Here is a 27993-nt window from a genome sequence, read left to right as displayed (position 1 = left end):
GGCTTTCCATAGTGGCAATTTTATATCATTTAAAGGGCATTCATCAGTAATTCCAATCAAGATTGTGTAATATCCAAGTTGACTTCCAAATACGTCAAAGGATGTGGTGAAATTTCCAAAACAAAATTAATTTTACTTTATTTAAAAGTTCCATCAGAACTTTTAGCAAGACAGCATGTAAAATAAAGAATTAGCAAAAATGATGCTTCACTGTTTTTTCTTGCTTCTCTTCAGGAATAAATCTTTAAAAAGGTGTCTATAGTTGGGCTAGAAGAAAAAGTATTTTTTTCCCAAGGCAATAATTTATGGGGGTGTTCAAAATGTTAAAGCAGTTAAAGTTTTGTGTCTCTGACCACTCACCTTCTTCTTTAAATCCCAGGCCTAAACTGCCTTTTTTAGGGCCAAAATGAACTGAAACAAAGATTGCTTCAACCCACTCTAGACCAGATACATTCCTGAGTGTGAAGAGCCAACCTAGGAGAAATGGCACAGGGATCCAACCCAGGGTATCATACAGTTCTCCTTCTCATTGTCCTGTTTAATTCCTATGCAGCACAAATCACTATTTTGAATGATCCTGTTTCTTTGCATGTGTCTTGTCTGCCTTCTTCCATCAGAATGTAAGCACCATAAGAATTGAGACTTTGTGTTGTTTACCATGACTTTCCCTACAACAGTGCTGAGCACAAAATAGGTCCTCAATAAGTTATTGAATGAATAAATTATCACGCAAATGAAAATTTGCTCCCTAGTATATTTCCTTCTACTCTTAAATTATTTTAAAAATTGTGAAATATCTTAAACACTCAGAAAAGCACTCACTTCTTATATTTAACACATCCTACGATTTTATCACATTGCTTCAAATTTTCTTCTGTCTTTTAAAAAACAGGTAAAGACACAAATATATAAGAGATGGGGAAATGGCTAATGTGGGGAGTTTGTAAAAAGAGACAGTCTTTATTAACCCATATTACAAATGGTTCACCTGCATCAGTTAAACTCAAACTACAGATCCCAGGCAGCACTGCAGTGCTAGGCACGTGGTCTGTTCTTTTCTCTTCTGCAAACAGCCAATGAGAAGCTGTGTGTACAAATATCTGGGATGACATCTGGTGTATTGACTGTGGCCAGTCTTAAAGCTAGTTTTTGCCGTTTGGAATGTGCTGCTGTAGCTCAGATTTAAAGAGGTTTTTTTCCTGTTAATTTGAAGCTCGTCGTGCCTCTTGTTTCCAAGGGAAGAAAAGCTGATTCAGTCATCTAAATGGATGCAATACTGAATTACAAGTTGGAGGATACTGAAGATTACTACAAGTTACTGGGTTGTGATGAACTATCCTCGGTAAGACAGTGGATAATGCTGTTCTTTTTCACAATAATATTTCAAGTTTTTACTTAAGGTTTTAACTTAAATAAAACTTTTTGTCACATTGAACTAAAGACCTAATCTAGTATTATTTTAAAGCACTTTTGACCCAGAAAAAAATTAAGAATTTAAATGTATATTGAGTCTTTACTTGAATAATGTCTTATGGTAACTTTATGGATGCTTCTGATTAAATATGTATATTCTGACACATGGCCATACATTCTGTTTCACAATCAGTATACTGAAAATAAATACGTGAAATTGTATCATAATTTCTGATGGCAGTGTTTCATAGTATACATAAGCTATATCTTTATTATGGTAATTCATACTATAATTGAAATGAAAGATGATTTTTTAGTAAGTTAGGGATTTTAAAATATTTTATTAAAACATGTACTTTTATGTGAGCAGTTAACTTATAAAGGAAGAAGCACCCTTTATGTTAGTATTTCAAATTGTGTGACAGAAATTACTTCTTGAAAGGGTTGCTTGTGGAACAAAACATGTGCGAAAACCCTGTGGTTGTTCACTGGATCTATAATGAAATAATGTTTTTAAAGTCCCCTCACAAACAATTGTAAAAGTTGTAGAGGTTTTTATAAATTATGGAAAAATCATTTATAATTTTATCTCCCAAGGGTAACACTATTAATATTTTGGCATATCAATCTCCAGTCTTTTTCCTATGTATATTTTTTGAAGATATGTTTGGGTATATCATATATACTTGTTGATTCCTGCTTCTTACCCATTAATATTATAACAAGGATTTCTCCATGCTATTAAACTTTCTTCATACATATTTTCATGATTGTAAAATATTTCATTTTATTATATTACCACAGTTGAATTATTCTCTTACTGTTAAATATTTTATTTATTTCCAATTTTTCACTATTTTAAATAATGTTAAAATAAGTATGAAATATATTCATTATTATTAAATTATCATATGTTATTAAATTATGTTATTAAAATATATTTATATTATATAATTAATGTTTCATTTTATTCATTTTTATTAAAATATAACTTATTTTATTTATTTTTATTAAAATATAACTATTAATATTAATGTTTTAAATCAAAATGTTTTTATATTTATTCTTGTTTCATAAAGACAGGAATTTAGTTATAAAATGTACTTAGTTTTGTTTTGAGGATAGGATGCAATATTCGACACAAAGGATTAAAATCTCTATTTTTGCCACACTGTGAGGAAGTTATCTTAGAAACCTTGAAGTTAAAACACACACACACACACACACACACACACACACACACACAAAACAGCTTATAATGCTCTTTTAGTTGCATATTTCTTTTCAAGAATAATATCTTGCTCTTGTTTATGTTGGTGGTAATTTGCTTATATCAATTGGGAAAGCTTATTACCATTTTTACCATATATATTATTCACACTTCAGATTTTACTACTACCAGATAATTTTTGAAGGAATAATTTAAAATTAACAGAACATAATTAAACTTGATAAGGTTAATCTGGATTTTTAAAAATATGCACTAGGTTATAAAGTAAAGGTTACTAAATCCCCCAAATAAATCTTTTGGTCCATTTAATAAGTCTTTTGAAGTTATACCCCTATCTTTTCAGTCTACAAAGAAGGAGGATTCATTTGGATACACTCACAAAAAAATGATCCTATTGTTTATGTATAACAGTTTCATTTTATGGTTACCAGGTATAGTCATACTTCTCAGTCTCAACAGTCCTTTTTCTGGATGTATTTTACTGATCTATTAATGGCATAACATATCTAGATAACAATCACTTATTTTTAATGAAATGACTCAGTTTTGTCACTTCTTTTTATATGTATCATTTTCTCTCTTTTTCTCAAAGGTATGTTTTCCATTAAAAAATATTTTTATGACTTCTTTGTCTATTTAGTGTGACATTTCCTTTACTTTATTTGTAATGGATAAATTTCTTTAACTTCAAATATCCCTTGGTTTGATACTTTAAAATCAACCAGAACTCTTCATACTCAAAAGCAATTTAGCAGTTATAATTTCAAAGCAATTTGATATTTTGATTTTACTTATAACAATTGAACTGAGGCACCCACATAATAGTTTTGCTTTGGTATATAGTTCTTATAATTTAAATCTCATACTGGAAATTGATTAAATTCAAAGTAAAGTTACATATTTTCTGGTAGTTTAAGGGCAGTAATTTTGAAACTTTTTCTTCTCAGAGACTTTTAAAAAATCATCTTTCACAAATTGCAACTACAATCATGACAATAAACAATGAAACTAATTTCCTACTTTACATAAATGACATACATAAATTATGGAAGGATTTCCACATTGTATAGAAAACAACATAGCCCCCATTGAAAAAAAATTTACCAAATTTCGATCTGAAGTCAGTCAGCCTTTTCTCCTTATATTGAGTTTTACACAGAAGACACATGCTATAAAACCTGTAAAGTCCTTATTGATGCATACACTACTCACTAAGGGTGTAAAGTATCCTCACTGGTGTGGATCTTGTTTGTTTTTTAATATTTGGTCACTGTTTCAGTAGTAATAGTAAGAAGACTTCATGACTTCAAGACTTCATGGACTTGAAAATTGAGCACAAACCTGATAAATAGAAACAGATTTTTTTCCCTTAATCCTCTTCTTATTGACTTCAGACTGTCTGGGTTCACATCTTGACTCTGCCACTTACTAGCTGTCTGGCCTTAATTAAATTACTTAAGTTTTCTATGTCTTGGTTTCCTAATTTGCAAATGGGAATAAATAATACCCACCTCAGAGTTGTTGTGGAGATTAAATAAGACATGATATTGTGCTAACAGAATATGGAAAATATAAGTTTTTAAGTTTTAAAATTTAAGTTCTAAAATTAAAATATACTCAGTGAGGAAATGTGGAATACAAAGAAAGCACAAAGAAAAATGGTAACCTAAACGTTTAACATTTTGGAGTATGACATATGCATGTTAATTATCTACACATATATGCTGTATCTATGTATGTATGTAAATAAGTACACGCATATATATATTATTTATTTATATATGTATTTTTATATATGTTTGGAGTCAGACTGTGTGGGTTCAGTTCCTGGATCTGCTACTTTCTACCTGTGAGACCTTGGGAAAATTACTTAATTTTTCTATGTTTTGGTTTCCTAATCTGCAAAATGAGAATAATAAAGGTATCTATAGTATGTCATAGAGTTGTTGTGGGAATTAAATGAGACACTATTTGTAAAGTGTTTAGAACAGTGCCTGGCACATAGTAAGTCTCAATAAATCTTAGTTATGATAATAATTATTATTATCATTATCATCACTACATACATATATATTTACATAATTCCTTTTGAGATAAAACACCATGGATTTATATTGCACATAATATCTTATCTTTTCTCATAGAAATATATAAACTTTCTCAGGTTGTTAAAAGTCTTCTACAAGATGATTTTTTAATGACTACTAAGTATTCTAGCTAATAGCTATATTAGAATTAACTTTAACAAATATCACATTATTGAATACATAGGTTTTTGTTTAAAGTTTATATTTTATTCACTGAACTTACTTACAGCTAAATTCTTTTCCCACCTCTAATTATCTCCTTAGACAAATTCCTAGAATTAGAATTGTTGGATCAAAGAGTAAGAAACAAATTAGGGGCTTTTCATATATATATATTCCAATTGCTTTCCAGAAAGTTTACACCTATTTACATCCTCACCAGGAGAGCGTGAGTGTTCATTTCTATACACCCTCAGTAACACTGGTTTAATAACTCATTCTTTGGCTGTTTTGATTTATTTGATTACAAGTAAAGTTGAACATTTTGTATGTTTACTGGCCAGCAAGATAGGCAGTTTTCCAGATCACTGGACATTGGATCAGGAAGGCAGGGTTCACTGGACCTTGATGTGGAAGGCCTCAGTTGCCTATGGGCTGCACTTGGCACTGGGCACATGGGGTGGGGAGGCCAGGAAATTAATAGAATGTGTCCAAGACAAACTAACTCACTTTACCAGTTTATCTAGAACCAGCTGTACTGGAGGTGTGTGATAAACTTTGTGATAGTTAAAACTATGAAAAATAATGAAAGACATATGGACTATTCTTAATTTAAAAAAAATATGAAATTGGCAAAACCCCAGGAAATATAAAGAAGAAAAAAACAATCACACATGTTAGTGTTACTGAGAATTAACCATTTTGACACACTTGCTTCTGTGGACCAATACCAGAATGTTTTTTAGTGGGATATGAATTAAAAAATAAAACAACAGCAACAATAAAAACCCAAAACTTTCTACCTTTAATAAATAGTTATAATCTTATCCATTTGTGTTATTTAAAAACTCCAAGGTATATGTACATAAATATGTGTTAAAAGTGTGTTTTGAAGGGTATAACCTGTTATCTTGGGGAAGAGGGGCAAAGGGCTTTTACTTTTATTCTGCATTGATAGAAATTTTTTCAAGGAGAGTTTGTATTTATAAATTACTTATTAATTAAAAATGCTTATTACTGCACTCCATAGAATATTTAATATTTTAAAATTTAAAAACAAGTCTAATTCTCAATTATATTTGTTATATAAGTGAGTTATGGTGACTGATGATTAAAGGGTTAGCACCTAGGAAAAGGAAAAACACAATTTATTACAGTTCTTAACAGGAAGTTTGTCTCTTCCTGTTATTCCAAGAAGTTCTCAATAGAAGCTTACCAAAGAAAGGAATAGAGTTAATAGTCTGGGCTTTATACATATGCCTATCTAATACAGTCTGACTTTGATTGTAAAGGTGAAGACATTTTTTGTGAGATTTGACTAAGGATGGCATGGAGCTCGGAAGAATATGAATCTTATGACAATATTGAGCTGAGTTGCTTGAAAATTAATTTCTCAAACAAGAGGTAATTTGCTTTCACTTATTAGTGATTAGTAAATATGGAACCCCATATTAGTTTCCTAAGCGTGAAGAATTATTTAAAGCAATGGTTAAGATTAGAGGATGACTGCTTAGTTAATACAAAACTCAGCATTTTTAGTCACTAGCTGAATGACTTCGAACAAGTTACTTAACCACTGGTATTTAATTATAGCTACGGTTACCGAGTTCTTACTATGACCAGGCTTTGTGTTAAGTGCTCTACTTATATTATTCATCTGATGTAAAGATAAGGAAACCCTAGACACGTGGAAGTTATGTAATGTGCCTAAAGTCTTGTGGAGGAAGTGGGATTTAAAACCAAGCAAGCAGGTTCTAGAGTCATGTAACCACTGTTGTCTCCTGCTACAGTCATTACAGTCATGATTAATAAAACCAAGTCTTAATTCGTATTAAGAGGGATTAGGTGGGTAAATGAAATCGTATCAAATCATGGATGGCCCTCAAATCTCATTTTAGTTTGGGCTAGAGTTTCTGTTTTCCCCGTCAAAATCTCTAACAATCCTAACTGGTAACAAAATTATTAGGTTTGAATTGTGTCCTTTTCCTTTTAATTGTGAAATTCTTTAATAAAAAATAAAAGGGCCAAAAGGCAGAAAGAAGGAACTTTATAATGGATGATATATAAATTTTAACTTATAATTTATAATTCAGGGATAGTCATCCCTGCATAATGAATGGTGGTTAAGCATCTTGGAAGAATTCAGATGTGTGAACACATATTTTATGTATTCTTAGGAGAAACTTATCTGACCATATTGGACATTTAAATATATTGAGACTGGGCGAGGTGGCTCATGCCTATAATCCCAGCACTTGGGGAGGCCAAGGCAGGAGGATTGCTTGAGGCTAGGAGTTTAAGATCAGCCTGGGCAACATAGTGAGACCCCATCTCTACAAAAATAAAATTAGCCAGACGTGATGGCATGCACCTGTAGTCCCCCCAGTTACTTGGGAGGCCGGGGCAGGAGGATTGTTTGAGCCCAGGAGTTCAAGGTTGCAGTGAGCTGTGAACATGCTGCTGCACTCCAGCCAGGGTGACAAAGTGAGATTCTGTCTCTTAAAAAAAAAAAATGTGAGTATATATTGAGCTCATAGGTATCTTGGGCCACCATTTAAGTAAAGCAGCAGGTTAAATTGTCATCAGACCACTATATAAATAGGAGTTTCTAATGGATGTTTTCTGAATTTGGTTATTTAGGAAATTATTTCTTAGAGTCAAAAGTCAAAATAGAAGTATAAGGATCAAAATAAAAAGTTGAGTTGATCATGGCTGTTTCAGGTCAGACTGTTGCTCATCTTCTTTCTTCATGCTATTTAAGTTAGACTCCTTATTTTAAACACTGATTTTTGTTTTAGGTTGAACAGATCCTGGCAGAATTTAAGGTCAGAGCTCTGGAATGTCACCCTGACAAGCATCCTGAAAGCTCCAAAGCTGGTAAGAATTTAATAATGGCTCTTTCTCAAGAAAATGAATAGAAAATAGAACCAAAAAGCTGTTGAATAGTGACTTAATTTTCTTTTGTCAATTATGCTCAAAGTTATTCTTTCATTCAATGCCAAAGTTGTTTTTGCACTATTGGATGATAGGAGGGGAGAAGACTGTGCAGGGTCTCTTCTAATAGTGGTCATTTAACATGCATTTTTCCTTCTGCTATAACGTGCTGCTTTGTGGTTTAAAATTTATCTAGTTCATACTTTGTTTCACCAGCTTTTGAGTGTTAATGTAACTTAAGTACATTTGTTACCAGGCCTTTGTCTTGATGAGAACCTTGCTATGATTTCTTCCCTTACATGGACGTGAATATATCCATATATTCATACTTTTGTTTCTTTCCTTTATTATCATTTAAATATGCTTATGTCTGTCCAAGCTTGGAAAAATACTAATAAATCAATATTCATTCTGCAACTCATCTCCCTCCTCTCCGTCCCTATGTCTGTCCCTCTCTTCTGAGGCAAACTTCCTGAAAAAGATATCCACAGTTGATGTCTCTACTTCCCTTCCTCCCAGTTTTCCATTTTTCTCACTCTGACTTGCCTCCTCACCCTTTCTTAGGAATGGCCAAGGACTTCCTGGTTACCAAATACAATCTTTACTTTTTAGTCCTTATCTCCCGAGTTTGCTTCAAAATTTGACATTGTCCACCATACATTCCTTCTTGAAACATTCTTTTCTCTTAGCTCTCAGGATAATATGCACTTGTGGTTTTCCTCCAGCCTCTTAGGGCTGCTCTTTCTCAGTCTCCTTTGTGACTCCTTCCCTGCTGCCCTAAGATTCCCTCCTAAACTCTCTTCTCAGCTTACCTCACACTTTCTCTCTGGAGCCTTGTGCAAGTCTGTGGCTTTAATCACCAGCTCACTGTTTTGTTTTGTTTTTTCCCATTCAGAGCAGATTGAAGAGCCTGAACCAGCTCATTGTTGATGGCTCCCCAATCTATCCTTAACCCAGTTCTTGCTCATCTTCAGACTATAGTTTTTACTGCTTCTTGGAAATCTCCATTTGGAAACATTTCAAAGTCACCCTTTCAAAAACTAGACTCATTATTCTCCTCTCACCCCTTCTAAAATCTTGCTTATTTTTCTATGTTTCCCCATCTCAGTGAACAACACCAGCATCCATTCACTTGATCAAGCAGAAACTGTGTCTCCTTCCTCTCCCTCATGTCCACATCTGTGCTGTTGATTTACCTTCCACATCTCTGCTATGTCCTCTTACCTTTGTCCTCACTGCCACTACTGTAGGTAGGCCCCCATCATTTCATGCCTGCATCCCTCCAAGCATTCCTTTAATTGCTTCTCATTGCAGATAGTGATTTTTCTTTTTAATTATGGAAGAAATATTTATATTTGTCTTTTTTTTTTTTTTTTGAGACAGAGTCTCAGTCTGTTGCCTGGGCTAGTGCGTCGTGGCATCAGCCTAGCTCACAGCAGCCTCAAACTCCTGGGCTCAAGCGATCCTTCTGCCCAGACTCCCAAGTAGCTGGGACTACAGGCATGTGCCACTATGCCCGGCTAATTTTTTCTATATATTTTTAGTTGTTCAGGTAATTTCTTTCTATTTTTAGTAGAGATGGGGTCTCGTTCTTGCTCAGGCTGGTCTCGAACTCCTGAGCTCAAACGATCCTCCCGTCTTGGCCTCCCAGAGTGCTAGGATTACAGGCGTGAGCCACTGCGCCCTCTGGAAAAAGTATTTAATATGTACAAAAAGCAATAAGCAATAAAGAATACTATAACAGATGCTGACGTATGTAACACCCAGTTTAAAATTTTACCAGTGTAATGGAAAATTCTTATGTTTTCCTACTTTGATTTTATCCTCAGGGTAGGTAAATATTATATCTTAAATTTGATGATTATGTTTACTGTATGCATATAGTATGTATGTATATGTGATTTTTTCTGCAATAAAAATATCAAACTAAGACCTATCTATAACTCCACATTGCACAAACCCAAACTCTTCTTTATTTAGACATTTTTTCCTTGTCTTAAAGGTCCTTATTAATTTTCTCTAGAAATCACTGATCCCTGTCTATATAAATGCATAATTTTCCAATATATGAAGTCATCTTTTTTTAGATATTTTACTATTACTTTTGCTCATTTGATTTTTTCTCTTATTAATTTATTTACGGTAACATGAACAAATCATAGGTATAAGCTTGATAAATTTGTGCATCTGTATAACTAGTTTAACCACTGCCCAGGAGGAGAGTAGAACATTATCAGCACCCCGGAAATCCCTTTTCATGCCCTGTTCAAAGTCAGCACCTCTCCCATTTTTGGATCTCTATCATCATTGATTAGTTTTGCCTAGTTTTGAATTTCATATACATAGAATCATACAGTATGTGTGGCTGCTTTCGCTTTGCCGTGTGTCTGTGATATTCACCCACATTGCACACGTAGCAAGAGTTCATCCTTTGTCATTGCTGGGCCCTGAGGCACAAATCCCTTCATGCTGTGTACCCTCTTCATTCTCTGTCCTCTTTTTTCTTTTCCACCTTGCCTAGAACTCCATGTTTCAGCCACTCAGAACTATGCTGGATCTTTAATGTGCTCTGTTCTTTCTACTCTCCAGCGCTCTATGTCTGCTGCTTCCTCTGCGTGGAACATCCTTGAGCCCTGCATGCCTCCCTGCCTGCTTTGCTTGGCCAGTTGTGCTTCTGGGTCAGGTCTCAGCTTAGCATCACTTCCTCTGAGAAGTCCCGTGTGCCCCAGCTACTCAGAGCATCATGTACGTCAGGCAGCAGACTGTGTATCACACCTTCTCCTTATTGCCTGTTTGCTTATTAGTCAGACTGGAAGCTCAGTAAGGCAGACCCCCTGCTTGCCTTGTTCACAGTGGAATGCCCCATACTTAGCATACTACTTGCTGCAGAGGACACCTACTCTGCATAATTTCTTGAATGAGTGAATGAATGAATGCATGAGCATTTCTTTAGGATACATATTAACTACCTCTCTGAACTGGAGTTAATATTAAGATAGATGTCCCTGCATAAAATTATAAAAATTTGATAAACACTTAAAAACAACCAGTATCCCTGGTTATTCTTTAACTGGGTTCTTTTCCAGTGAAGCATGACTCTGAGTTGTTTCTCTGTCTCTGACAAACAATTTTTATTCACGATACATGATGAATCACTGTGCAGTCATTGCCATTTCTAGTTGCCATAGTGATGGGGGTTTTCATGTATGGGCTGCCTCAAGGCTTCTTGTTCGAGAAACACTGGACTGTGTAAATATTGTTTAAAATGAAAAGGTCCATGAACATCAATATTTTCCCTTGTCAGGCATGCAGTTGATATATGATTCAACCTTTGGGTAGAGATTTTTTTAATCTATGTAAGCATCCATCCATTTACTCAATTTGAATTAATATGACTTTCTGAAAATTTAAGTGGTTATTTACACCCTTGGAGAAAGATTAAAGTTATTGATAAAAATACTTTAAAATTAAAAAAAAATCAACCAAATACTGAATTTTAACTTGACAGAAATTCAGAATATAATAGACAGATTTCAAAACCTATCTCGTTAGGGTGAAAGGCTAGCTTGTAGAGGAACTGCAGGTAGGAGAAATGAAACATGTATGTATACCTTTCTGGTCCACTAAATGTAGTCTCAGCTGTTGCCATGGAAATTACTGATTTGCTAGCATGATGCAGTAGTGGATGTGAACGCAGTCTTGTCTGTCTAGCTTGTTCCCATCTCCTACTTGTGAGCTAGTTGACCTTGGGCAACCTCTCAGAGCCTCAGTATTCTCACAGGTAAAATGGATAGAAATAATATATTGTTTCATGTGTCTGCTGTGAAGATTAAATGAGGTATCCTGCATGTGGGAAGTGCTCAATGGATATTGGCAATTATGATTCAGTGAACTTTATTTCAGAGATAAAAATTTAACAAAATGGGATAGTTTTCTTTTATTAAGTAACCATTAAAGTTCTTTATTTTATTCATAAACAAATCTAATTCTAAGGCTGTTAGAAATCCCTTCCCCTTTCCAGGTGTAAGTGATGTAGGCAGGACTGGCTGTGCTACAGAAATTGTGTCACTAAGCCTAGAAGAGCCTAGAAGCTCCAGGCTGGTGCTCCCGCCACCCCTATTGTGTGACAGTAACTGTTGCAGATCAACACATTATTAACTTCTCTTTGACTACGAAGAAAGGAGGTTTCAGACTAAATTAAGGACCTGTGACATGATATTTTTGTTACTGATGTGCAAACTTCAAAGACATTTGGATATTTGAAGAAGGGTATATTTGAAGAACAAATTTCTTTGTTAACTGATATCTTTTAATGGCTCAATGTTTTCCTAATTTAAAATCTCTTTATTGCTTTTCTCCCTTATAATAAAAATAATGTAGCAGTAATAAATAACATTGAAAGGAAAAGTCTGCTCTTATCTCTCTCTGCTAGAGAACAACTATTTTTTTTATCTCGATAGATTTAGGAGTACAAGTTGTTTTTTTGGTTACATGGATAAATTGTATAGTGGTGATGTCTACGTTTTTAGTATACCCATCACCCAAACAGTGTACATTGAAGAGAATCACTATTTACAGTTGGTGTGTTTTACTACAGATTTTTTTCAAAGCATGTTTGAACATCGCATTATTGTTCTTATTAATATTTCTCAAGTAATTGTAAGTGGCATACATTTAAAATGTGGCTATAATAATACAAATTCTATTGTGAAATGTGAATTTAAAAGAACCTTTGTATTTTCAAAGTAGAGCCAGGAGTTAAATCAGAATATCTCTCAAGAGTTCCAGTATCATTTGCTCATAAAAGCTTATAAAATGAGATCTCTTTTCCCAGAACTGGTAAATGTTTGTCTTGTGTGATTCATTTGATAATACATTAGAGAACAAATATAAACCCAAACTCATTTTTATTAAATGTAGTGAAGAGGATGGAACAAAAATAAAAGTCCACATTATAGGAAAGATAAGGTCTCTTTTTCTTTCTGCTTATCAACTCTAGTTGAGGGATTGACATCAGCATAATTCTAAGCTGGCTTCTTTCATTCTGGAAATTCTGGAAAGTGAGTCCAACAGTAATGTGCAAAGTGAAGGTGACTCATAGATAAAAATATAAATCTTTACAACCGCTGCATTAGTGGTAACTGGCATGTGCATCCTTGTTGATAATTTAATAAGCTTTTTATTCTCATTGGAAAAAGTGACGTCTTATTTATACAACGGGACATTGTCGTCAGCAACAGGAAGGATTGCTCACTGGATCAAACTGCTATGGCAAGATGCTTTTATTTGTTTTCCTGTAGCTTTCAATATTCCCATATTTAGGGTCTTCCCTTTAATCCATTAATTGCTACCACCTCCAGGGGTGATATTAAAATAGTTTATGGTTTATAAGGTACCTGTATTGTCCAGCTTTTGTCCTGGAGTTACCCCTGCTGCATCAGGCAGTATCCCTGGATGCTGAGGGAACACTTGAAGTAGAGATGTTTGAGGAACAGGGCTCAGGAACACCGGCTCTTGACCAACTAGAGTCCGGAAGTATTTCAGGATTTTCACAATTGGTGTGGAGGAACTTTAAGTATTGACAGTATATGTGTCTTGACACTTTCTGTTTCAGGGGATCCCGGTTACTTCCCATGAGGTATTTTTGAGTACTATTGGGGTAATCTTAATTGTATTTCCCAATGATGCTATTAAAATGTTCCTAATTCATGAAATGTTTTGAGGACATGTGCCATTTCTTTGGTGCTTGGAGCTCAAGGAATAGCACTATAAGAATTTCTTTATATTCACCCAAAATAGGAAGCATTAATTAATTAATTAATTCATTCAGTGAATATTTTTTGAGCACCTACTGCACTGCCGCAGTGGAAGGGATGCAGCTGAGAACAAATCAGATAAGCTCTGCCCTTATGAAATTTATATTCTGGTAGAGGTCAGAAATCATAAGTAAATAACTGTATAATGTCAGAGAGTAAGTACTATGAAGAAAAGTAAAGTAGGGCAAGGAGATAAAGCAGCGAGACTGATGGGGGAGGCCCCACCAATAAGGTGATGCCGGAGCTGGCATCTGAAGGAAGTGAGCTACATGGTGCCTGGGATAAAAGTATTCTTGGCAGGGACAGCGAGTGCCAAGGCAGAGTGTGCTTGGTGTGCTCGAGGAGCAATCGCTATGGCTGGGGTGAGAGGAGATGGCGGAAAGTAGGAAAGAAATGAGATCAGAGAAGGAAGAAAGGGATAGAGATCAGGCCTGGTAGTCATGATAAAAATTTTGGATTTTATTCTAAGAGAAATGGGAAGTGTCTGGAAGTTTTAAGCAGAGAAGTGATATTTATATGACTTCTTTTTAAAAAGATCACTCTGCTATGTAGAAAATAGACTAAGGGCAAAGGCAGGGAGATCAGTGAAGGAGCTGGTTATAGCAATTTCTACTTCCTCTAAATCACTGCGCTGCTTCCTGCCTTCCAGTCTTCATTTTTACTGTGCCTCTTGCCTGGTCACTAGCATCCCTCACAACTAGCGCTAGAAAAGGTAGTTTTCTTCCCAGTAGACAGAATTGTATTTTTCCAATGTTTGTAAATGTCTGTCTATCCTGCTAACAATGTCTATCATTCGCGTCTGTGTCATCAGCATCTGGAATAGCACCTGACACATCACCAAAGCACAATGAAGGGCGTGGATAAACCATGTGCCAGGCACATGGAAATCCATGATCTCACTTGTCCTTAGGATACACTTTACAAAAGCTGAACGAGGTATATTGGCCCAAAGTCACATAGCTAGTAAGTGGCAGAGTCATGATTCCAGTGAGATTTGTTTGATAGTTTTGGAGTTTAGAATAATCCTTCTAAGAGAGCAGTTGCTCATCTCTTGATTTGTTTTCCAGTGGAGACTTTTCAGAAACTGCAGAAGGCAAAGGAGATTCTGACCAATGAAGAGAGCCGAGCCCGCTATGACCACTGGCGAAGGAGCCAGGTGTCGATGCCATTCCAGCAGTGGGAAGCTTTGAGTGATTCGGTGAAAACGGTGCGTTTCTCTCTGGGGATGACGTGAATTTGTGGAGCTGAGACTGTCCATGTATTATACTCACATAGTAGCTTAAAGAGTCCATAGGCAGTCGGAGAGAGAAGACCAAGAAGTTTGTAGAATCTATATATAACTCAGTATCTACAAAATCCTATGAAGGGGAATTTACCAGAACAGAGGCAATGAATTTGTGCCAGAGAGCCTGTGACTGCGTTTTTCTGTCTCTTTGGCTGTTCGTTTCTGTATATACACTCCCCATTATCACTTCCTGTTTTATGAGTTCTAATAAATGTGCTTCTCAAGTTGCTCATATACTGCTAAATTTTGAACCATTGCAGATGTATCTCCTCTATCTTTTTTATTAGTAGTTCATATCAGCTTATTCTCTTTTCAAAGCTTATAATTATAATATAAAACCCACATCTGATTAGTCAAAGAAAGTTATAAATTATTCCTATTACGCATTCTGGTGAAAGAATTGTTAGACTTCTTAAACCATTGTGTTATCTTTCTTCATGCCATTAAAAAGTCAAAACATCAAATTAATCAATATAGTTACTGTTACATATTTATTTTGTTCAACATTGACCTTATTTTATTTTATTTTATTTTATTTTTCTTAAGAGATAGGGTCTTGCTCTGTTGCCCAGGCTGGAGTACAGTGGTATGATCATAGCTCACTGTAACCTTGCACTCCTAGGCTCCTCCCTCAACCTCCTGAGAGTGGCTGGGACTACAGGCACATGCCACCATGCCTGGCTAATTTTTTAATTTTTTTGTAGAAATGGAGTCTTGCTATGTTGCCCAGGCTGGTCTTGAATTCCTGGCCTCAAGCAATCCTCCTGCCTCAGCCTCCCAAAGTGCTGGGATTATAGTCATGGGCCACTGTGCCTGGCCCTAATGTTGACCTTTCTATATTATAGGGAAAACGTAATTTTATTTTTTAAACAAGAAAACAAGGTTTATTGAGGAAGAGCTAGATGGGTTTATAGAGCAAGAGCAAGATACATTTGCCACAGACGACCAGTGGACCCCCTGCAGTAACAAGAGGCCGAGAAAATGTAATTTTAAAGGTTTCTACATGCCTAGGCATGATTTATGACCTAGATTCTTTCCATTGGAACACTTTTCTATGACATAAAACTTAACATACAGAAATTGTCTTATAGGCAAGTTTTCAGGAAAAGTTAGAATTAGTCTATAAAGGGATTCACATCTCTTAAATTACAGCCCTTCAGGGTTGCATTTATAAAAGATTTCCTGCTTCACAGTTGGAAAAAGGCTTGTGATACTGAGGGAGGGTCTTTGAAATAATTGGGAAGAGCAATGCAAAACTTCCAAAGTATATGGTTCAAGCCACTCTGCATAAAGTGTAAATTGTTTTCTTCATTTCATTTTGGAAAGAACTGTACATCCATATCGGTTTCTTTAAGGTGGGATAATTATTTATGAGGGACTAAACATATGCATATTGTATATATTTACAAAATTATTAGAGGGAATCTTCCAAAGGAAATAGTGACTTAACTTTGCATATTCAAAAATAAGATTTTTTTCATTTTCATTGTGGTAAATTCAAAATTCCTTGTTGCTGCTGGCTAAATAAACATTGTTCTACCAACTCTTTGTAACCATATTTCCCAGTCTCCTAAGTGTGGCACACTGTAACTGCAACCAAATTAGTGACTCTTGCTATTCTAATGCTTTCTGATTTATAGTTTATTTGTCTTGATGATCCACTCAACTGTGTCACTTAAATTTTAATAGATATCCAGTTAGCTGTGGATTTTTCAAAAACTCTTCTCCTGCTTTAATTTATATGGGCAGCATCTTTCCATTAAAGACTAATTTCCTGTCTCCAAATGCATTTCTACTTTGAATTTAGCTTAGCTATGAATTATTTGAAGTCTTACCAATAATTACATTTTAGATCTTACTGACTGTATTATTTGTCTTGTCAGCAAAAATAAGTAGTATGCTGGGCTCGTATTTGGTTTCATATTTATTTTTATTAGCAGTACAAAAATGATGAGATACATATCTCTCTGCTTTAAATCAGCAGTGATATTTTTTCTCACACAGTCTTCTTTGTTTGGGCTAAACCTTGTTTGTGACATCCTTTTGTTTCTCTTTCTCAGTGAACTCTGAATCCCTTATACCAAGCATTGCCTGTTTTGTACCTCATTTGATAGACTTTCTATAACTTTCCTGTCATTCCTTTCTGTTCTACTCCTCATAGTAGCTTCTGTATGTGAGAGCCTGACTCCTCTCTGTAACATTTTAATTGTTGCTTTCTCTGTGTGTGTGTGTTTCATTTGTTCATTCTTTTGCATTCACTACTCTAGAGATATTAATAGCAATGATCATATCTAGTATTATTCATCACCTAATAGATCATTGTACTTTTGTAGATAAACATCACCATTAGGGTATTTGGGTTAGGTATATAGTAGTCTGCTTTTATCCGTGGTTTCACTTTCCTGGGTTTCAGTTACTTGTGGTCAACCCTGGTCCAAAAATAGGTGAATACAGTGCAATAAGATATTTGGGGAGAGACTGAGAGAGAACATTCACATAACTTTTATTATAACATATGGTTATAATTGTTCTATTTTATTATTAGTTATTGTTTTTGATTTCTTACTGTGCCTGATTTATAAATTAAACTTTGTCATAGGTGTGTACGTATAGGAGAAAACATAGTATATATAGGGTTCAGTACTATCCACAGTTTCAGGCATCCACTGGGGGTCTTGGAACACATCTCTCATGGATAAGGGTGGACTACTGTATTACACATACCATTCTGACAATAAAAGGGTTAGAACTTTAGGATTTGAATTTCAGGTGCCATTTCTCTAAAACACACCTGCATGTTTGCATGCCCAGCACATTAATAGATTGTTAAATCTTGTAAAATACCTTTTCCTTCACATCACCAACCTGTGTTTCTGCTTTTTACTTAATTGATATAATCCCTCTGGAAGGAAAATCATTAGTTGGGAGCAACATTAGTCCTCATATCTAGAGGGCAAGATAAAACACAATGCACTATTGTAGCATCGTACACAGAATCATAATGTGTGAATCTCCTTTGGGAGAATTCCTCACATGAGCCAGAGTGTCAGGGGTGCCATGTTTCCATTATCTATGAGTGCTGGAACTGAACTGAAATTTTTTTACCACACCAGGTCTTTGTCACTTCAGTAGCTATTTATTTTTCTTTTCCTTTTCTAGAAGTTCCTTCCGATAGTTTAATTTGTAAAAATATTTTAAGCATTTTCCCAGATCAATGAATATGTTGGAAATTTAAATTTGGACACGTAGTGTTGGTTTAAAAAAAAAAGGGATATGGAATGAGGGTCTCAGTAATCCAGGCCTTTGGGATCCTGGGATAATGTGAAAAGAGAGACCTTTCTAGCTCAAAGAATCTCGGGTAAATTTATCTTTGTCATGCTAAATGATTTTATGCAAAATGATCCCGGGTATGGATGGCTCTCCTTGTAGCTCCAAAATATATGGTAGAATGGCTTAAGGATGGCTGTGGGAAAATAGTTGCAGCAAAGCCACAGTCAAAATGAAGCCCTGAGAAAAATTCTCATAAGCTGTTTAAACTGTCCCATGCCACATCAATTGCTACAAACTTTATAGACAATTAATAGAAACACATTTTTGGTATTAGGATTGTTTGAGAAATTGATTGCTTCTAAGAGTGGTTTTCAGGTCACCCCCATGTGAGCCTGTTTGCTGGCTGTTTCTGGGTTCCCAGCTGGGCGAGGTATCCTTAGGGTGAATCCAACTGGCCTCAGACTACCTACCAGGAAAGCCTCATACTAAGCCTGTGTGGCCAGTTTCCTCAGCCAGATGGGAAACAGTCTGCAATTCAATACCTTCTGCCGGTTCAAAAGGCAATCTGTCCTACTTGGATATTATCCAAAAGCGGATCAGAAATCACCCAGACAAATAAAAAATTCAGTCATAGTGATGCAGGGTAATAATAACTAGTCAATTTTGTATAGTTATAGAGCTGATCTGTGGCTCATCTGAGTCAACTGAATTTTTTTCTATTTGTCCCAATGTTTACTGGCATGTAAAACAAAATTTTTTTTTTATTTCCTAGTGTTGACTAAAGTCTAGAATGTAAGAAAAATACTTTCTAGGAAAAAAAATACCCATTAAGGAAAGCTGGTAAACAAGTTAATTGTGAAGGCAGAATAACAACATACTAGTGTCACAGACTGGAAGGTTAGTGGCCTTTGCACCTAGGCTTGCTGTCTGTTTAGCGTTAGTTCACTCCGTGTATATAAAGATTTTCTATCTTGTGCAGTTCATTATTTTGCTGTGTAGACTCCCCTCTTCCTAGTCTTCCCTCTTAATCTCTAACAATTGCTATCACTTGATATTTTTTATTGATGCTGATTCTATTGAAATGAGTTGCTCCATAATAGACTAGTTCGCTTGATGTTATACAACCAACGTACTGTGCAACTAATACCCCAGTGGAGCTATGCTCTGTGAACACAGAAATGAGTGATTTGCAGGCTATCTGTGTCCCAGCAAACCAGGCTGCCTAGAATCACTCTTATATTAGTCCTTTGAACTACAAAGCGAGAGAAGCACCTGGATATGGAGTTAGATACAGTTTGGATTTTTCCTCTGTGTATTTCTTTAATTGGGATTGGCAGATACAAGAGTCTGATGAAAAAATACTTTATTCTGATTTACTCATAAAGGAGATGGATTACTATTTCAGAATATCTTTTCACTGAAGGCTTTCAACGCATTTACTATAGATAAGTCATTAGTCCTCGCCACCTATCTAAGGCAGACTTACGCACTTTGATTTCAAAAGTACTGAAGCACAGAGATGAATGCATCATGTACAGCCCACCTAGCTGATTTGTGATGCTTACAGTTCACATTTTTGGCTCTGTGGGCCCTGAATTCATGAATTTCTTACTCTCTGGTTTTCATTAATCTTCATAATGTCCTTCTCCCTGGAGGTGGCCACTGGCTAGCCTCTTCTCTTCTATGCATGTGCTAAAACCCAAACCAAAACAACAATGATCCCAAAACAACCAAACAAAAGCCAGATTATTTTCTGCACCAGCTAAGGCCATTGCCTCTTTTTAAAATTAACATTTTTATTTTGAAATAAAACCTATAGAGAAATGCATAGCATCTGCATTTACAGTTAAGTAAATTGTTGTGAAATATTTACTCTGTAACCATTCCTCCATCCATCCATCTGATTTTTAAATTTTTAGTAGTAAATACATATACAGAACACAAAATGAAAAAGGTACAAAGGCATGTATGATGAAAAGTGACTATTAATATTTGGACTAATTAATATCTGAATTAGTTTATGAATATCTGATTAATAGTCAAATATAACATTCTGTTAATTAGTATTATAACCGTAGGTCAGATGTTACCATGCATTGTACTTTAAATGTAGAAAACTATATAATATTGATTTAATATTTATATCTCTGCTTTTAATTAATTTAGTCAATGCACTGGGCTGTCAAAAGTAAAAAAGACCTGATGCTGGAAGAACCTGACCAGACCCATACTAACAAGATTGAAAATGAGGAATGGAATGAGCAAAGAGAAATAAAGAAAGAGGAGTTGACTTCAACCACAGAGAAAATGGAGCAAAAAGAAGAGCCCCTGGAGAAGTCAGTTTCCCCCCAAAATCCAGATTCTTCAAGTAAGTCATGTCATACAACTTTGCAGAATGGAAAGTTCTGAAATTAAAGAGCTTGGTTTATATTGCATTTATTCTCAGCCTTTTCCAATCTGCACAGTAGTGCCAAATTTAAGGGCTTGTTTAGCATCTTAAAAGATACTTATTAATATTTATCATTGACTCAGAAACTAGAAGATCCATACATTCCTTGCAAGAGAAACCTTGAGACATTTCTCAGAGTGTCTTTTGCTTTACTGAAATAACACTAGCTAACATGTATTAAATGTTTGCTATGCACAGGAACACTCTTTACATATATTACTTTACATTTATTGTCTCATTTAATATTAATTTTACATATATTAATTCATTTAATCCTCACTACGAGCTTGTGAGGTTGGTATTGATATTATTCTCATTTTATAGATGAAAAACAAGCCCAGGGAGGTTGAGTAATTGGCTCAAGTGTTTACAGCTTGTGTGTGGTAGGGAAGGGGTCTGAACGAAGACAGTTTGGCTTCAGAGTTTGTGTTCCAAGCCATTGCGCTATCCTGAGATGACATCTTATCTGTAAGTAGCTCTGTAGACATTATGAATCATTTATAGATCCATTGAAACAGGGTAATATAGCATTTCAGCTGCTGGCTCCCAAGCTACACTACCTGAGTTCGCATTCTAGCTGTAGTACTTATTATCTTTATTACTTGGAAAAAGTTACTTGATTTCTCTAGACTTCAGCTTCCTTATCTATAAAATAGGGATTATTCTAGTACCTTCTCAGCTGGGTACTGTGGTGCACGACTATAGTCCCAGCTACTTGGGGGGGCTGAGGTGGGAGGATTGCTTGAGGCTGGGAGCTATAGTATGCTATGATCATGCCTGTGAATAGCCACTGAACTCCAGCCTGGGCAACATAACGAGACTCTATCTCTCAAAAATAAATAAATAAATAAATAAACAAATAAATAAATAAATAAATAAATAACACCTCATTACTCACCGTGAAGATTGTGGGGAGATCTATCAAAAATGCTTAGCACAGTGATTCCTCTGTGGCAGGCCCTGGGTAAATGTCAGCTGTTATCATTCTTTCTCTCTGCCCATCTATTTAGCCATTCAACTGTGTTAGTTTAGTTCAGGTGTGTTATATACACACATTGTAACTGTCCTTCAAATTCTTATTTGTTGATTCTCAAGGTTGTGATATAGCACCCCATTATGATTTAGCCTTTAAGCAGAAGTTTCCATTGAATGGTTGTATAAAAAAAGAAGATAATTAGATAGCTTGTGGTGGATTATAGTCTTTCTAGAAATAGTCACTTTAAATCTTCCTTTGGGAAGAAGTTTATATGCTCATTTCTTGCTGGGAATGAAGATTCTTAGAGTTTGATTCAGGTGTCTCTGCTGGTTACCCAAGAGATCTCTGCAGAGTCTGCACTTAGATTGCATCAGCCTGGTGGCTGGACATGGTTATAATATAACAAACTGATCAAAGCAGAAACCAGATTTTAGAAAAACACAGTGTTTTAAGCAACCACACGAGTATAAACAACACCCCCATTCCCATGCAAACATGGGCAAAGACGCAAATGTTTCTGCTTTCAGCCCTAGAATGTTCAGTGCTGTGCTCCCTGATGAACCTTTGGGAGTTCCCTTAATCTTTCTGTCTGAGTCAGATTCAGACCAAGTCCTAGTTTACCAGGACTGGGGGTAGGTGAGAGACACTTCAGAGACTCAGACATGATGCCAAGGCCCCACTTGAGTTCCTTCCATAGGATTCCATGAAATTTTCTTTCTTTCTTTTTACAAAATAGTTATTTAGATTTTGGAAAACAACCCACAAGTAATATGGGTTTGTTGTTAAAATATTCAAAGAATCATATATAGACAATAACTGAGCATCTACCCCACTCTCCCATCCTTCTCTGCTTCTACTTCCTGAAGTAACCAATGCAGATGCTCAGGTGTATTTCCTTCCACACTGTTCTCTATGCTAATACAAGTGTATAAAAATGTAGGTGCACTTATGAGAACTTTAAAAATAAAGAATGGGGGCTGAGTGTGGTGATTCATGCCTGTAATCCCAGCACTTTGAGTGGCCTAGGCAGGAAGACTGCCCAGGCCAGGAGTTTAAGACCAGCCTGGGCAACATAGCAAGACTCCATCTCTACAAAAAAATAGAAAAATTAGCTGGGCGTGGTGGCACATGCCTGTAGTCCCAGCTACTCAGGAGGCTGAGGCAGGAGGATCACAGGAGCCAAGGAGTTTGAGGTTGCTGTGAGCTATGATGAGACCACTGCACTGCAGCCTGGGAAACAGGACAAGACACTGTCCCTGCCCCTGCCACCCCCGCCTCAAAAGGGGGATTGTACTGTGCACATGCCTCTGTGTTACACAGTGCTTAAGAGTGCAGACCTGAGTCAGATCCTGGCTTTCATCTGATGAGTTGTGTGACTTTGGGCAAGCTGGTTAACCTCTCTGTGTCTGAGTTTTCTTTTCTTTTTAATTTATTTATTTAGACAGGGTTTATTTAGACAGATCCTCCTGCCTCGGCCTCCCAAAGTGTTGGGATTACAGGTGTGAGCAACTGTGCTTGGTCCATCTTTACTATTTTTAAGTGTGCAATTCAGTGCCAATAAATGATCAAAATATTAGTATCTACCTTGTAACATTTTTTTGAGTAGTAAATAACTTAATACACATAAAATATTTAGACGAGTGCCAGGTACATGGTAAACAATAAGCACTTTTTTAGTGTTAGCTTTTATTATTATGGAATTTTTCCTTAGATCCTTACATTCAGATTGAATTCATTCTTTTAAACAGCTGATAATATTCCACAGTGTAGATATATATATGTGTGTGTGTGTATATATATATATATATAAAATAGTATGTCAAAGTCAAATAAAAATATAAAGATGAATCTTTATGCAAAACATTTTATTTGGGAAAATATATAAAAACAGAATTGTAGTTTAGGGTATACACACAGACCAGGATGGTCTTTGGTATGTCCAAAGAACAAAGAGAAGGTTGGGTTTTATTAGAAAGAAAAGTGCTATGTATTGTTTTAAAAGAAAACTTACTGGCACTAGCAAAGTTTTTGGGAGCTGGCAAGCTCTGTCTGGTGAGTGACAGCAGCAGGTAAAGCTAGCCTTAGAGGCTCAGCAGTTCCAGCTCATTTCAGCAGCGATTAGGTAAAACTGGCCTTAAGGTTACAACAGTCATTTTGGCAGCTGGCTGGAGATGTAATCCCCGGGCAGATGCTCATGTCCTGAGTGCTTTGCTTTTCCTCCCCTAGGTTTCTTGACTCTAATCTAGTTGAGTATGACAAGGAACTCCAATTAATATAACCAGTTTTCATACAAAATTAACTCAGAACAAATTGTGATGCCACTTTTGATGTCCTCATGTTATGAAGTATGTGCTCTTACTGTGGTTTAAAAATGAAGTGGAGGGGGTGGGGGGAGGGAGGATTATTGTTCTGAGAAGCTGTAGTTAAATTATTTACCAGTATTTTCTTAAAGTTGCTTAAGAGATTATTGGCCCTTCTTAGTAGTGCCTTAAAGCTGGTGTTTGATATATCAAAGTGCAGTTGCATGATTACTTATAATTTCATTTTACTGCAGTGTAAACTTTTATAACATCCAGCATTTAAGACATATTATTCATGTCAGCTTTACCAAGCCCTGAGTGGCTTCTTATATATTTCTTTTCAGCATATTTGTTAATTTCCTCAGGCAGTGCTTGATAGTCACTTTGGCGTTTGCCTTTGATGTCTCTTCTGTGATGAATAGCCACTAAATAGTCCCTATCACATTCTGACTCTTCATTGCAACCAGTAAAATATGGAGCACAGCATCTGAAAACTGGTGTGCAAGACAATCTCTCTTTTACTTTCTTTCTGTTTAAATATGCAACAAATATTACTTCTGATAGATGCAATTCTAGAACAAAATAGTTTTGTGTAACATCCTGGAGTTAAAAAAAAAAAAAAAACTCAAATGCTATTGGTGTGCTGCCATATCCCTTGGGCACCTACCTTCCCAGGCATTGCCAGCTCTATGGCCTCTACCACAAATATTGCGACCGCCAGAGGGCTTTCTCTGGCAATGGAGCTTGCTTGGCAGCAAATGAGCAGGCAGTAAGTGTCAGGGAATAAACGCCCTTTGAATGCAGCCATCAGACAATAATGAATGGGAATGGGAGGCTAAATTCCCCAGCTTCTTCACCCCTCAAATGGAATAACTCTAAGAGAGTGCGATCAAGCTCCAGTCACTCATGGTGGTACCTTGTTTGATAATGTACCTTTTGTAGATTTGGTTCCCTTTCTCATTCCCCTACCAGGGCCTCCTGGGATCACCTCCTAAATTACCCACTTTGTTTCACATTCGTGTCTGGGTGTCTATTTCTTGGGGAAACCAAAATGGAAACTACATCTTTTTAAAACTCCAAAAATGACATTTACTATAGAAATGTGAGAAAATATGTTCAAACAAAAGGAAGAAAATACAATATTTTGGTATATTTTCATTTACGTTAGTATACCTAAAACTAATAGGATCATATCATACATATTTTATGAGTGAGTTTTAATTATGGGTTGTCAGAAACGATTTCCTTTTTTGCGTTTTCCCCAGATGGATATTTGCCAGATTTGTTTTCTCTGATAATTCTTTAAAAAGTGCAACCAAATTCTGTTTTCCTAAGATAATCACTGTCAACTATTATGTGTATATTTTTCCTGGCTAGATATTTAGGTATTATTTTAAAATATCAATGAAGCATATTTTATGTATTATTCTGTAACTTGCTTTTTCATTAGCGATATTATAAATATTTTAAAAAGACACAAAGTATACTTGTTTATTGCAGAAACATAAGAAAGTACAGATAAACAAAAAAAAAGAGTATAAAAAATGAAAATCACATCTATTTCAACTAACCAGGGATAAATACTGATAACATTTTGGTGTACTTCCTTTTAGACTTTTAAAAATTTTCACATAAATACGTAAATGATAAATTTAGGAATGAGATTATACTGTATAAACTGTTTCCTGTCACCTAGCAATACGCTATGAGCATTTTTCCATGATAGTAAATATTAAAAAACTGATAATGACTATGTTAAAACCTTTTAACCAACCTTCTTTTGCTGAAGATTTAGATTGTTTATTGATTTTTAAAAAACATTCATAAACGGTACCATCACAAACATCTTTATAGTTAAACCCTTGGACACATCCATTATTATTTCCTTAGGATAAATTTCTAGAAGTGGAATTTGTGGGTCAGAGGTTCATACATTTTAACAAGTTTGATAAATATTGCCAAATTGCCTGCTAGAAGAGTTTTGCCAATTTACACTTCTAGTAAAGAAGAAAAATGACCTTTTTTCTTTAATTTTCAAGAATGTTTATTATAATTAAAAAAATCTTATTACTGAGGAATTCAATTATAGAACTTGTATTTCCAGGGATCCTTTACCATTGAGCTTTCACTTTTTGAAAGGTTTTTGAAAGGTTTTCTGAAACTGTGTAAAAGTTGTTTTCAGTTTCTTTGCAGATGAATTATCATAACTCCCACCACTGGAGGCATCTATAAATTGCCTTTTATTATGAAGCATTTAACTATGTGAGGTCTTCTCATCCATATAAATTGTAATTCCTGTTCATAAGAATACCAGAGTCTGCTTAAATGAATCAGTTTCCGTAGGATATTAATAATTCATATCTTACATTTTACTTACTTCAGTGAAATCTTATCCCCAAGCTGTTTTACTATAACGAGGCTGACTTTTATTTTCCTACCTCTGATTTTAAATATTTCTTTTCTCTCTTTTAAAGGTTTTTCAGATGTGAACTGCTGGCATCTTCGTTTCCGCTGGTCTGGGGATGCTCCTTCGGAACTCTTGAGGAAGTTCAGAAACTATGAAATATGAAATGTCCCTGCTCCATAAAAGAGGGAGAACAAGAGTGTCCCCTGTGCTGTCAACATACAATCTTTGTTCATGTCTTAAAAATGTCATGTTTATATGTCAGGTTTGTGAATTGCTGAGTACCGATTGATTCTTCCATCCTCGAACCAGTTCTCATGTTTTTCAAATGAGAAAATATTCAGAAGACTAGTTTCTTTCAATATTTGAATAGATTAAGCTTCTTAGATCCAGAGTAGATTGTACTGTATACTTTTTCCTGTTATTGCTATTTATAAAAATCCATTTAAAAATCAATCTCTGTACAGTGTATTTAAATATTGCATTGATAGACTGTGATCTCTATTAGTACTGGAGGTACAAAAAATGTTCTCTGACTCTTGTCTTAAAATGAAATGTGAAATTACTTGTGTAAACCACAGAGTGAAATAAAGTTTTCCCAAAGTTCATAAATGAATTTATAATTCAACTATATTTTTAAAATAACTTGAATAGATATTTCTACTTTAATAATTGTGAATTTAAAAGGCTATGATTTATTTGAGGAAATGATATGGTTTTATAAGATTTCTTGTGTATAAGCAAGTGATAAACTTATAAATTATGTTCTAACTATGAAAATGGCCTGTTAGGTAACATAACCTCTTTAGGTTGGAATTCTTTTGGGCTCAAGCTATCCTTCTGCCTCAGCTTCCTGAGTAGCTGGGACTGCAGGTGCCTACCACTGCTCCCAGCTAGGTTGGTATTCTTGATGGTAACACGTAGTCTTTAGTTACTTTTTAGTTTGAGAACAAGTAGATGACAAAGTAAGAAGAAAAAAATATTTTAGAGTAGTTTCCTTAGTCAATGACACTGGTCTACACAACCATAAAGAGTAAGAATATAGCAAATGCTATGGTCTGAATGTTTGTGTCCCCACCCTCCCAAATTCATATGTTGAAATCCTAACCCCCAAGGTGGTGGTATCAGGAGTTGGGACCTTTGAAAGGAGATTATGTCATGAGGGCAGAGCCCTCATGCATGGGATTAGTGCCCTTACAAAAGAGAATTGGGAGAGAAACTCCTTGAGTTCTTTCTACTGTGTGAGGACACAGCAAGAAGGTACCATCTATCACCCAGAAGGTGGGCCCTCACCAGACACTGAATCTGTCTTGAATTTGGACTTCTGAGCCTCCAGAACTGTGAGGAATAAATTTCTGCTGTTTGTAAGGTACCTGGCTTATGGTACTTTGTTACAGTAGCCTGATGGACTAAGCAAATTTTTTAAAAAGCTAAATATATTCAATATAAAGTGTTCATTATTCAGAAGTTATGTCCTTCCTATTGTTGTGGTTTAAAATGTGTTTCCTTGTATGAAATGGTGTCAGAGTGGATTGTATTAGTTTTCTAGGGTTGCCATAACAAAATACCACAGACTGGATGGCTTAAACAACATTTCTCACAGTTCTGGAGGCTAGAAGTCCCAGATCAAGGTGTCGGTAGGTTTGTTTTTTTCCTGAGGCCTCTCTTG

The 27993-nt window shown here is 35.5% G+C and overlaps 1 protein-coding gene across 1 annotated transcript; it reads left to right on the top strand.

Moving 5' to 3' along the window:
- The first annotated feature begins 1067 nt into the window (after nucleotides 1-1067).
- DNAJC12 (DnaJ heat shock protein family (Hsp40) member C12) lies at nucleotides 1068-26932 on the top strand. Its single transcript, XM_045568382.1, has 5 exons — nucleotides 1068-1342; nucleotides 7689-7767; nucleotides 14708-14847; nucleotides 20362-20563; nucleotides 26395-26932. The coding sequence occupies exons 1-5, from the start codon at nucleotides 1265-1267 to the stop codon at nucleotides 26487-26489; spliced, it is 594 nt and encodes a 197-aa protein (XP_045424338.1). The 5' UTR covers nucleotides 1068-1264; the 3' UTR covers nucleotides 26490-26932.
- Nucleotides 26933-27993: the final 1061 nt, after the last annotated feature.

This window comes from Lemur catta, chromosome 14, assembly GCF_020740605.2.
Source record: "Lemur catta isolate mLemCat1 chromosome 14, mLemCat1.pri, whole genome shotgun sequence".
In the NCBI taxonomy this organism is placed as follows: domain Eukaryota; kingdom Metazoa; phylum Chordata; class Mammalia; order Primates; family Lemuridae; genus Lemur; species Lemur catta.
Note: the sequence above shows the minus strand (reverse complement) of the source record. Positions and strands in the feature narration are given on the sequence as shown.